Here is a 12,909-nt window from a genome sequence, read left to right as displayed (position 1 = left end):
GCACGGACTAATTACCAAAACACACTCTGCACACAAGCGCACCGCGTCCAGCTGAACTGCAAAACTAATTTCCTAGCCTTTCAAAAAAAAACAAAACATCTGCGCTTTGAACGTTTTCCAGCCTGCACAAATTACAGGATGCTCGATACCAAAATCCTCGGCCGCTGAGGGCGTTTATGGAAAGCCGGGATTCTGGCTCTGGTGCTGATCCAGATGAAGCCTCAAAATCTGCTAACTTTAAAAACATCCCCTCTTTGATGTATCCAGGACATCTCACACTCTCACTCGCCTCTCTGACAAAACAGTTCCAGCCTTTGGGAGGGCTCAGAAGGAGATTGAGAGAGAGGGGGGCACATATAGACAGAGAGAACAATGTCATATGTGTGACACCCCCTTCCCCCCCCCCCGACTGACAGGGCTGGAAAGGGAGCTTCTAGGCGTCTGTGAGCATTTAAGCAGCACTGCAAGCAACTTTCAAACCAAGCCCACATTTAGGCACAGACAACATAGGCAACCGCCTCTGGCACCAGATTTGAGAGGTGGCAGAGCTGCTGCTGCCGCCATCTGGGCCTGCCCCCACTGTAGCACCAGCAAATCCAACAAAGTCAGCCTGGGGCCTGTGCACATGTTTATTTATTTATTTGTTAGCTAGCCGTCACCACGGTTTACAAACATTTCAAACGTATACAAACGCCAGTAAAATATATCTAAACAAAAATAAAATGTGATAATAAAACACAGTAATGAAAACATAAAAGCATAATGTAAATCTATGGTCTTAAGAATAATTAATAAATCAATTAAAAAAAAAAAGTACAAATTAGGGAAATGCCTACAGTACCTGAATGTAATCCACTTTGAAGCACTGAAAAAAGTGTGAAAAGCGGAATATAAAATCTAAATTAAAAAAAAAAATAGTCTGTAATAAAAACATAAAAAACTCTATGCAAATCTATGGTCTTAAGATCAATTAAAAAATCAATTTAAAGTGTGCAAATTAAATAGTCTCTAAAAACTGTGGTAAATGACATTAAGAGATAGTAAGAATTTAACCAATGCCTGCTCAAATAGCCAGGTTTTGAGCGCTTTTTTTAAACAGCTTAAGTTCATGTCCTGTGGCGGCCCAGCCCTTAAGCAGGTTTTCCCTGGTAACCGGAAGCCATGTGGGAGGAGGGGGCAGGCCAGGCCAGGGTCTATGCACAGGGTCCCACGCTGACTTCCTTGAGTTACTGCTGCCCGCCAAGACCGGCCACGGGGGCAACTGCTTGGGATCCTACAGCTGCAAGGGACTCCGCCAGCAGCCTAAACCCATCCCCCTCCAGAGGCGCATGGGAGCAGCACTAATCAGGTGCATGAATGCAGACTGTCGGAGCTCGGCCCCCGTGCAGCTCTCCCGCTCCCGGCAAGAGGTGCACCCAGGACCTGAGAGGTTGTGCCTGACATCATGAGGCTACGCCTCCGCCATCTTCTTCTCAGTCTCCAGGATACCTGGGATCCCTTCTGGCGGTCCCTCATCTCCTGCGCCGACAGCCAAGAAGAATCCCTTTCACGTCTCGGGAGCAGTAAGCAGGATGGCTCAGCACTGGAAGCCAGGGGTAGGCATGAAGTGGTAGTAGTGGTAAAGGGGGATTTGGAGATTCTGCTGGGTGGGGGGGAAAGACTCCCTCTGATGATGTTAGGGGACATTTCCCTTCCCCCTACCAACCGTGCCTTTATGCAACGAACCTTTAATTCGCGCCCCGCTACAAAGCATCTTTGTCCTGCTGAGGGAGCGAGTATCCGCCCCGATTCACTTCTAGCTTCCGGGTGCAGATTCCCAACAGAGTGGCTTTCCTTCTCCTGGCTTAGGGAGCTCTTCCGCATGGACCAACTATCACAACATACTTTGAACAGGGATCCTTTGCACAAAATTTGCCTCCTCTTCTTCTGTTTCTTACAATCTCTCACCATTCTCCCTCCTCTCACACTGCTCTGTAGTCTCTGTTATGTAAGGAATCTATTTTTTCCTATCTCTTTATTAAACTCCCCGTCCTAGTCCTACGCGAGGACTTTCTCTTAGTCTTCCTTTCTACAAAAAAAAAAAAAATGCTTATCCCCCTTGTGCACGGCTAATTCCTTCAGGACGGTTGCAATTCTCCCTCTCCAGGGTACATCTTGTTAAGCGCTGTGCGGCAACACTTAAGTATCTTATGGGACACGTGGCACCACTGCATTCGCTGACCAGATCTGACGTTAGACCAAGTGACTTACTCATTTACCCCCAACCCATTTCTTGAAACGGTTGCTAAATAAATGTAAGAGTTTTAACTGTGATATCTTCCTTAGAAGATTACTGTCACAGCTGTGAACCCTTGGGCTGCGGCGTGCGTGACACGGCTAGAAAGAGAACTTAGCAGGCCCACGCCAACAGATGGCAGACACTCCCTTTGCTGGGACTGTGGAAGCTTTGCCTGTGCTAGCCCCGTTCCCCGCAGGTTGAGCCCTTGAGTTCCAGAGGCCGGCAGGACTTAGGCGAATGTCCCTTAAGAGTGGTCGGAGAGAGAGAGAGAGAGATTCCAGGTATGGACCGAGGTTAGGGCTGGCGGGGAGCAGGCAGTAACCGAGTCCAGGCTAAGAGTCAGGGCAGGCAGCGTTCAGACAGTAACTTGGTCCAGGCCGAGAATCAGGGAAGGCAGTGATCAAAAACTATCACGGTCCGTAGAAGAGGTCAATGCCAGGTGGCAGGCTGGAGGGTGGTCCAGATTCATAGCAGAGGCTCATACCAGGCAAGACAAGGACAGGACGGACAAGGAGAACCAAGACAAGGCAAAACTGCAAAGGAAGGCAAAATAATGCAAATCATGGCAAGGAGACGCAGGAACAATAGCAACACGCACTGCAAGCAAGGCAGGAGACCTATAGCTGAGATGCTGGGCTGGGGGTTTAAATACCCAACCACACTGACATCGTCATGGGAGTGCCAGCAACCCTTTCCTGCCGTGGTGCCTTGAAAGGTCAGAGTGCACACAGTGCAAGATGCTCAGCAGCACATGATGGCGGCATCCCTGCCGCAATGAAATCCCGGCGGCATCTCCTGGCCTCGGTGTTGCCAGGCTAGGTGCAGCTGACTGGAGCATTACAATTACTTTGTCATGGGTTTTTTTTGTTTTTTTTTATCTGGCCTGCTCTCCTCCCCACCTTGCAGTGCCCCCCATTCTAGATCCTCTTTGTTGCTTCCACTACATTCTAGATTTTTACAAAAATATTTAGATTTTCTAGTATTTCACTTGCTGGTCACTAAACTGTGAAGTCTGTTTACTAACCTGTGATATAGGCTATTCCACACTGATGCACATTATTTACCACAGCTCCTATTATTGGCAATGGGGCCTAGTCTCTAATAATGTGTTAGAGGTTAGTAAATAAGACCCCTGAACAATGTTAATTAGTTTCTCTGTTTGGTTGGCAAAACATGATACAAATTCTGAATTATTACATGAAAGATTCTGATCTCCTTTCAACTTGCATCGCCTACTGTACATGTTTTCACCATTTGGGAAATCTGGATTATAAGCAATTATTGATAATAGTCACCTGTGCTAATGGTCTCTATCACTTAACTAAGTGCCCTATTGTACAGTTTTATCCCTAATATACCAGACACAAGACTCAGAGAAATTTTAGAAATTTAGTAAAAAATGTTTATTACAGGAAATAAATGATTGCCAATCACAATATAAGTGTCTGGGAAGGAGAAGGGCAGGCTCAATAAGTAACTAGCCGCCTTAAGCTCTTCTGAAGCTTAAAAACATTCAGTCTTCTTAACTTATTCACCCTTTAAACACCTGTACAACTTCTTAAAGAGGCAGTACATATTAATAAAAAGTTGGTTTCTGCAAAAAAAAACTGCAATCTGGAATCCTTATGGATTGAAATTCCAAGTTGGACAGAGGAGAGTATAGTAGTGGGGATATACTACCTAACTGCCTGGTCAGGATGAGGAAACAGACTGTAAAATGCTAACATAGATTAGACAGGCTACTAAAATTGGCAACAAAATAATGGGAGTTTTCAATTACACCAATAGTGATTGGGTAAATGTCACATCAGGACATGCTAGGGAGGTAAAGGAACTAATAAGAGGAGGAACTACTTTAGATCTAGTTCTCACTGGAGCCCAGGACCTGGTGCATGGGGTATAAGTAGAAGATTCACTTGGTAATAGTGTCCATAATGTAATTAAATTTGGCGTAATCATTGGAGGGCAGACACTAAGCAAAATGACTGCAGTACCATTTAACTTCAAAAAAGGAGATTACAATAAAAATGAGGAACTTAGAAAATGCTAAAAGGAGCGGTTCCAAGGTAAAAAGTTAGCATGAGGCACATATTTTTTTTAAGTAACTGTGATTTCACAAAATAATTTAAGAAAAGGTTTTTATGTATTTTTCACTAAAAAAAACAAATCACTGGGTTATTATATCCAGAGAGATATTTCAATGACATTGAAGCTTTGCTTTTAAGTTGAAAACCACCACATATATGATTGGCCTATAAACAATGAAGTAGATGGTATGTTAATTTTGCCACTTTGTTTTTTTCTTTTACCATCCATGTTTTTTGGTAAGGTTAGTGTTTAAAAATACCATAATGGAAGCCCAGATAAAATGTATTTCATGCATTTATAAAGGTTGAAGGAAGACCAAACAACTGCCAGCATGGTTTAATGGCGAGGTAAAAGAGACAATTAAAAACAAAAAAGTGTATCTATTAAAACAATGGAAAGCAAACTCAAATGAGGAAAACAAGGAAGTGAATAAGTACTGGCAGTTTAGATGTAAAACAGTAATAGGGCACACCATAGAAGAATTTGAAAAGAGGCTTGCAATGAGATAAAAACGTTTTCAAGTACATTAGAAGCAAAAAGCCTGTGAAAGAATTAGTTGGACAGATAGATGACAAAGGATTAAGAGAGAGGTACTTATAGGGAGAATAATGAAACAGCAGAAAAACTCAATAATTCTTTGCTTTGGTTATTTACTGAGGATGCTGGGGACATACTTACAGTGGAACTGGCTTTTGCTGCTTCTATTTCTTTTTATTTAACAACTCTTTTGGAAAAGTCTAACTTTTGTGTCAAAGACAAAGCTACTATGTTAGTGGAATGTTCTCATGAAATGAAACATATGAAACATAGACGTGATGGCAGAAAAGGACCAAATAGTCCATCCAGTCTGCCCAGCAAGCTTATGGTAGCATCTGCCACGCCATAGAGATCACCCCCATACTTATCAGTTTCCCAAAACATCAAAGTCAGGGTCCTTGTTGGTTGAGTCCAATTCCCCGTTATCTCTTGCCGTAGAAATGCATCAAAAGTATCAAGTTTATTGGTTAAGGGTAGTAACAGCCGCATCAGCAAGTTACCCCCATGCTTGTTTTCCCAGACCGTAAAATTCTATGTCCTTGGTTCCTTTCTGAATCTAATTCCCCTTTTCCCGCTGCTGCTGAAGCAGAGAACAATGATGGAGTTGCATCAACAGTATGAAGGCTTATTGGTTAAAGGTAGTAACCGCCACACCAGCAAGTTACCCCATGCACTCTTTCCTTCATTTCCATCCTCTAGTCTTTAGGGATCCACAGTATTTATCCCATGCCCCTTTGAAATTTTCACTATTTTTGTCTTCACCACCTCCTCCGGATGGGCATTCCAGGCATCCGCCACCCTCTATGAAAAAATATTTCCTGAGTTTGGTTCTGAGTCATCCTCCCTGGAGTTTCATTACGTGACCCCTAGTTCTACTGATTTCTTTCCAATAGAAAAGGTTTATCAATTGTGCATCACTAAAACCTTTCAGGTATTTGAAGGTCTGTGTCATGTCTCCTCCAGGGTTATACATATTTAGGTCCTTCAACCTCTCCTCATAAATCATTTGTTGGAGACCTCCTACCATTTTGGTTGCCCTTCTCTGAACCGCCTCCATCCTGTGTCTGTCTCTTTTGAGATACGGTTTCCAGAATCTAACACAGTACTCCAGGTGAGGCCTCACCAAGGACCTGTACAAGGGGATTATCACTTCCTTTTTCTTACTGGTTATTCCTCTCTCTATGCAGCCCAGCATTCTTCTGGCTTTAGCTAGTGCCTTGTCGCATTGTTTCGCCATTTTCAGATCTTCAACCACTGTTCAAGCTTTCTTAAATCATGTTTCATTCTCTCTACTCTTTCTGGTGTATCCACTCTGTTACAGATCTTAATATCATCCGCAAATAGACAAACTTTACCTTCTACCCCTTCCACAATGTCACTCACAAAGATAATGAACAGAACCGGTCCCAACATCAATCCTTGTGGCATTCCGCTTAACACCATTCTCTCTTCAGAGTAGGTTCCATTTACCATCACATGCTGTCTTCTATCTGTCAATCAGTTTTTAGTCCATGCTAATATGTTGGTGCTCACTCCCAAACTTCTCATTTGATTCACAAGCCTCCTATGCGGGACCTTATCAAAAGCTTTGCTGATATCCAAGTAGATCACACTGAGCGCTCTTCCTTGATCCAATTCTTTAGTCACCCAATCAATTATATTTGTCTGACAGGATCTTCCCCTGGTGAATCTATGCTGCCTCTGGCCCAGCAATCCTCCTGACAAACAGTTTACTATCCTTTCCTTCAGCAGAGTCTCCGTTAATTTTCCTACCGCCGAAGTGAAGCTAATCGGCCTGTAGTTTCCAGCCTCCTCTTGTGAAGTGGGACCACCACCGCTCTTCTCGTTTCCAGGGATCTATTGAACAGGTCCTTAAGCTGGACCTGCCAACACATCTCTGAGCTCCCTCAGTGTCCTGGGATGATCCTCATCTGGCTCCTTGACCTTGTCCAGTTTCAGTTTTCTTAGCTCTTCCCATACATTCTCTTCTGTAAACTGAGTTTCATCTACCCCATCTCCATCTACAGTCTTGTCAACCAGCAATGGTCCTTCTCCAGGGTCTTCTTTAGTTAACACCAAACTGAAGTATTTGTTTACTTTTTCCGCCATTTCTTCATCTCTCTCCACACTGTGCTCCTTGTCACCTTTCAATTTCACTAAACCACTTCAGGCCTCCCTTCTTTCTCTGATGTATCTGAAAAATGTTTTGTCTCCTCTCTTTACCTCTTTGGCAATTCTTTCTTCTGTTTGGCTTTCCTGATTTCTTTCTTCGTCTCTCTCATTTTTAACAGATATTCTTTCTTGTGTTCCTTTTTTTGAGATCTGTTATACTTCTAGAATGCTGTTCTTTTTGCCTTCATTTTTTCTGCCGGCTCGGTTTCTTTTTCCTGTTACTCTTCTTTACTTTCCTTACATATAGATTTGTTGCCTTTGTAATAGCTCCTTTTAAATATGGCCCACTGTTGTTCCACCTCACCTGTTTTCTCCGTCTTCCAGTTCTTCCTCCAGATTTATTTGCATGCACTACCTCTTGTGTGTGCAAATTTTTCTCATGCATATTCATTAGGGATATACTGAAAACCCAACTGGCTAGAGGGGCCCTTGGGACCGTTTTGAGCACTCCTGTATTAGATCAACCAGTTCTCTTCCTGCTTTCTCCAGCACTGAGCCCTTGTAACGGACGACATATACAGAATCTTGACACTCAAGTACAACAAATAAACAGCAAAATACAAGAAGACAAAATAAATTAATACAATGATAAAATAATCTAAAAATATAATCCCACTACTCTTTCCATTAAATATCCATAATATATCGGGCTTGGTAGTGTGTCCATCAGTAATCGCAGATGTTCTTCAGCCCACTGATAGATGGCGCTATAACTACCAAGCCTGATATATTATGGATGGGCCTTGGGGCGCAGGCAGCTCCCTGGACGCCTAGGAGCCTCAAACACACCGCAACACCAGGGACAAGAGGTACTCCGGGGGAAATTCTGCTGCGGCCATCACGGGACAGGATAAAAATAGCTGAGGAAACCCTAGCATGCTGCGAACGGAGCGCGTCCCGCGGCACACACTCCGTTCGCGATGAACAAGAAGGCCCGGTGTGCCCTTCGCGGTGAAAAGGGAAGGCCCCCAATGTGCCGCGATCAGCGCCCCCGAGCCTTCATCTTCGCCGCGAAGGGACCGTGTGCCACTGGACGCGCTCCGTTTGCAGTATGCCGTGGTCTCTGCTGCTATTTTCTGCTGAACACTAACATGGAAGGCCCCGCCGGCCCTTCATCTTCACCGCCAACGGCACGGCTCCCTCGACATGACGGTGACAAACAATGTGTGTCGGGGAGGGGAGGGTGTGAGACAGCATGGGGGGGTGCCGGTGAGAGAGAATGTATGTATGGGGGGGGGGGTTGACAGAGAGCATGGATGGTAAGAGGGGGGTGGGGAGGGTGTGACAGAGCATGGGAAGTTAAAGAGGGTGGGTGGGGGGATGCTCGAGTGTGGGTTTCTGAGAAAGGGAGCCTTTATGACAGGAGGGGAATGCCAGTGACAGAGAATGTATGTCGGGGAGGGGAGGGTGGGAGAGAGCAAGAGGATGTCAGAGAGAGCATGGGGGGGGGATGCCAGTGAGAGACAATGTGTGTGTGTGAGAGAGGGGGGTGGGGAGGGTGTGACAGAGCATGGGAGGTAAAAGAGGGTGGGTGGGGGGATGCTTGAGTGTGGGTATCTGAGAAAGGGAGCTTATATGACAGAAGGGGAATGCCGGTGACAGAGAATGTGTCTCGGGGAGGGTGGGAGAGAGCAAGAGGGTGTGAGAGACAGCATTGGGGGGGGGGGGGAATGCCAATGAGACAGAATGTGTGTGTGTGAGAGAGGGGGGTTGACAGACAGCATGTAACAGGGGGGGTGGGGAGGGTGTGAGAGAGCATATGTGCCAATAAAAAGGCTCGCCGCCCGGGCGTAGAACGGATACAGTTGCTAGTCAGGAAATATCATACAATACACTCTGATAAAAATTAGCTACCGGGAAATTTGGAGATACAAACGTTATCAAATGAGTCGTAAGGTGGTAGTTAAAGTGGATGAAATGATAATATGTTTGTGACAAGCTGTGCTCCCTTCATCAGTTCAGTAGGACTTCTGGAATCTTGAAAGCTCAAGTATAACATAACATTCGTTGGTCCAATATAAGGTTTCATCAGCTGTGAAAAATCCACTTTTCCCCAGGGCCACGACACACCTTCGGCAGGAAAACCAAAATCTCCTCGCTATAAAACCACATACATTGCTGCATTTTAATTAATTTTTTTTTCATCTCATAGCAAATTCCCTAACTCTATGGCATGAAAATGAGCCTAAAAATAAGTTGCATGCATAGTGACATGAATAAACCAATCTGAACCTGTGCAGTCTGAGGAAAGCAAACATCACACGGAGCACAGCCTGACCCAAATAAACTCTGTGTTTTCTGTTTCAGTGCTGACAAATAACCAGATCCATTATCAGAAACATGCAGAACAGCCAGCAGCCTTGTTGCTTAAAGGGAGTGTGTGGGCTGAATGATAAGGGTTCTATTTTGGCTTCCTTAACTGCCGCTGTGTGCACCAAAAATAGCCAACATCATTAGGATTACAGTCTGCTTCTTATTTTTCTTTTTCTGTTAACTACATCACTATGCGTCAATGCAAAAAATATGCAAAACCATGTGTTTGGAGAAAGTCCAATGGCACACTGGAGTGCAACGGACAAAGGAGGTAGTGATACCCTTGTGCAAACCACTGCAGAAACCTGTTTTGGTGTGCTCTGTCCAGTTCTGGAGGACGCAGTTCCAAAGGGATATAGACAGAGAGGGCTACTGAAGTGGCGTCTGGTTTTTGAACCATAAGCCCTACCAGGTGAAGTTTAATTAGGATCCAAACATATATATTCCAGTGGAGAGAAGGAAGAGGAAGGGCTATATCTCAAGGGCACAGAGGACAATTTTAGAACAAAAAGGCATGATGCATTTTCTAATTAAAAGGGAAGAACTTGCAATGCAAAAAGACCTGGGACAAGCAGATAGGTTCCTTAGTAATGGTAAAATAAAGGTAACGATTGAAATGAATGAGAGTGCACAGTGCTACAATTGGCAGGGAAAAGGGGCCGATCAGAAAGGAAAATTGGCCCTTATCTGTAGTGAACTTCATGTTTCTCCAACCCCTACTAAAGCTACACCTATGTCTAACTCAAAAAAGTATTATGGGTTACAGTTCTGAAAATACAGTTTTTGCTAAAATGCATCATAAAAATATTATTCAACAGAATTTTCAAACAGTAGCAGGACAAAAAATTCAAAGCACAGAGTTGTCATCCATCCTAACACATTCTCTTGAATAATGTGTTACTATTTCATCTGTCAATACAATCTTCTGAAAATACAAAGCTTTCTTTGATTGCAGGATTAAAGCCAACACATAAAGGTGAATTGCAAAGAAGAAATATAAACCGTAGCATTGCGGAAGCAATGGAACGTGCAAAATAAGTCACTGACCTTTTCTAGTTTTTCAAAGTGGTCTCGGAGAAATTTCATTGGACGGTCAGGCTTTGCTATGCACAGGTTCACAATACACTCTTTGAGAATCTGCTGGATGTTATATTTTTGGACATAGATTTCACATCCTTTCAGACTCTCATCTTCTTCCACGTTGGAAGAGGAGGAATAGGATGATGCAGCCATCTTTGTGCTTCAAGACCAGAAAAACAGCCCAGATAAAAACAATAGCACAGCTGTTATTGTCTGAAGAACTGAAGGGAATAATTTGGCACCTACATCAACCATAGAAAAAAAAAAAAAGTAAATGTCAGCAGCAAAAGTAACCACATCCATTTATACTTACTCATAACATGACTACTATAACTCTCTTTCTATTTGAAAACTTCCTAAAATAAATTAAAACGAGTAGGCAATTCTGGGCCATCATCAAAAAGTTCAAGAAACTAAGCCAAAAGGCAGGTTTTGGTGAGTCAAACATGCAAGGGTTGAGGTGAGTAAGACACGACCAGGAATTAACATTCATCAATGCCTAAGACGTCATTAAGAGGTATGAAGGCAGAGATGGATGTAAAGCAAGAAAGACACCTGACATGGCCACAACTCACTCAGTATTTTAAATAACAATCATTTCGTTTTACTTGGAGTCAGCTGCTTAGTCAGATGTACTAAGGAGTCCAGTAAATCGGATCCATTGTTACAGCACCGACACCTTGCTTTAACTGCTTCCATCCTCCAAATTACAAAGAAAGCAGTCCCATCGTCTCAGGTAGGGTTTTTTGGTTGGAAGCGAAGCATCGCCATGCACAGGGAGGCACGGACCGCGAGCAGCATCCCTCAGCCCCGTCAATGACAGCACCTCGGGCCCCCATCGATTTCCCAAGCCGATGCTCTGCGGCTGCAGCGCCGGGCTCTGCGGCACCGAGACGCTGCCGTTGGATATGGGGGGGGAAGAGGGGGGCGGAGGGAGAGAGGACCCCGCCATTTTTACAGAGTAACCTCGAAGAGGAAAAGAAGAATTGGATGGGTAGGAGCAACGACGAGCGCCCAGACCAAGCCCGTGCACTGCGGGCAGACGAGTCGCGTCCTCCCCCTGCAGCATTTCTTTATTCTACGCCGGGGTTGGGGGGGGGCTAAGCCCCTGACGTCCCTGCAGGCAGGGGAAGGAGGATGCGCCCTGAGGCTGAGGTACCGCCGCCGCAGCAGCATCCCCTGCCCTCGCCCGCCGCCGTGCATGCCCGGCGCTCGCCGCCTCCTTACCGCCGTCCGAGCCGCCAGGTGCTGCTGCCGCCGCTGCCAGGAGGTGCCGCGGCGCTCGGCCCTCGCAGGTCGCCGCAGCCGCCCGTGACGTCACGCGACCTCGCTTTCGAACCTCCCTGGCTCTTCTCTGGCAGGCGCTGCTCTGCCTGCGCGTGCGGCTCCCTCTCAGCTCTGCGCGAGCCTGCGGGGCTTTACAGATCCGTGTCCCACTCTCGGCTCTGCCTGAGCCTGCGGGGCTTTACAGATCCGTGTCCCACTCTCGGCTCTGCCTGAGCCTGCGGGGCTTTACAGATCCGTGTCCCACTCTCGGCTCTGCCTGAGCCTGCGGGGCTTTACAGATCCGTGTCCCACTCTCGGCTCTGCATGGGGCTTTACAGATCCGGATCCCACTCTCGGCCTCGGCTCTGCGTGGCTTTACAGATCCGTGTCCCACTCTCGGCCTCGGCTCTGCGTGAGCCTGCGGGGCTTTACAGATCCGTGTCCCACTCTCGGCTCTGCATGGGGCTTTACAGATCCGGATCCCACTCTCGGCCTCGGCTCTGCGTGGCTTTACAGATCCGTGTCCCACTCTCGGCCTCGGCTCTGCGTGAGCCTGCGGGGCTTTACAGATCCGTGTCCCACTCTCGGCTCTGCATGGGGCTTTACAGATCCGTGTCCCACTCTCGGCTCTGCCTGAGCCTGCGGGGCTTTACAGATCCGTGTCCCACTCTCGGCTCTGCGGGGCTTTACAGATCCATGTCCCACTCTCGGCCCTGCGTGTGCCTGCGGGGCTTTACAGATCCGTGTCCCACTCTCGGCTCTGCATGGGGCTTTACAGATCCGTGTCCCACTCTCGGCCTCGGCTCTGCGTGAGCCTGCGGGGCTTTACAGATCCATGTCCCACTCTCAGCTCCGAGTGTGCCTGCGGGGTTTTACAGATCCGTGTCCCACTCTCGGCCTCGGCTCTGCGTGAGCCTACGGGGCTTTACAGATCCGTGTCCCACTCTCGGTTCTGAATGTGCCTGCGTGGCTTTACAGATGGGTCCCACTCTCAGCTCTGAATGTGCCTGCAGGGCTTTCGCTTACAGATCCACATCTTACTCTCAGATCTGCGTGTGCCTGCGTGGCTTTACAGATCCGTGTCCACTCTCGGCTCTGCGTGGCTTTACAGATCCGTGTCCCACTCTCGGTTCTGCCTGAGCCTGCGGGGCTTTACAGATCCGTGTCCACTCTCG

The 12,909-nt window shown here is 46.4% G+C and overlaps 1 protein-coding gene across 2 annotated transcripts in view; it reads right to left on the bottom strand.

The window, feature by feature from the left end:
* PRKAR1B (protein kinase cAMP-dependent type I regulatory subunit beta) overlaps positions 1-11,920 on the bottom strand; it is a 121,491-nt gene extending 109,571 nt beyond the window's left edge. Inside the window, exons 1-2 of one of the 2 annotated variants that reach the window (XM_029576724.1) lie at positions 11,696-11,920; positions 10,436-10,710 (exon numbers count right to left, since the gene is read on the bottom strand). In XM_029576724.1, the coding sequence (XP_029432584.1) occupies positions 10,436-10,621 (186 nt within the window). In that variant the 5' untranslated portion in view covers positions 10,622-10,710; positions 11,696-11,920. Of the gene's footprint in view, positions 1-10,435; positions 10,711-11,076; positions 11,486-11,695 lie in introns of those variants that run through there. The other variant, XM_029576725.1, reaches the window with a different exon arrangement.
* Between the last annotated feature and the right edge of the window lie 989 nt (positions 11,921-12,909).

The sequence above is a fragment of the Rhinatrema bivittatum genome, chromosome 14 (genome assembly GCF_901001135.1).
Source record: "Rhinatrema bivittatum chromosome 14, aRhiBiv1.1, whole genome shotgun sequence".
NCBI lineage: Eukaryota > Metazoa > Chordata > Amphibia > Gymnophiona > Rhinatrematidae > Rhinatrema > Rhinatrema bivittatum.
The sequence above is the reverse complement of the archived record's forward strand: the minus strand, read 5'-3'. Positions and strand labels throughout refer to the sequence as shown.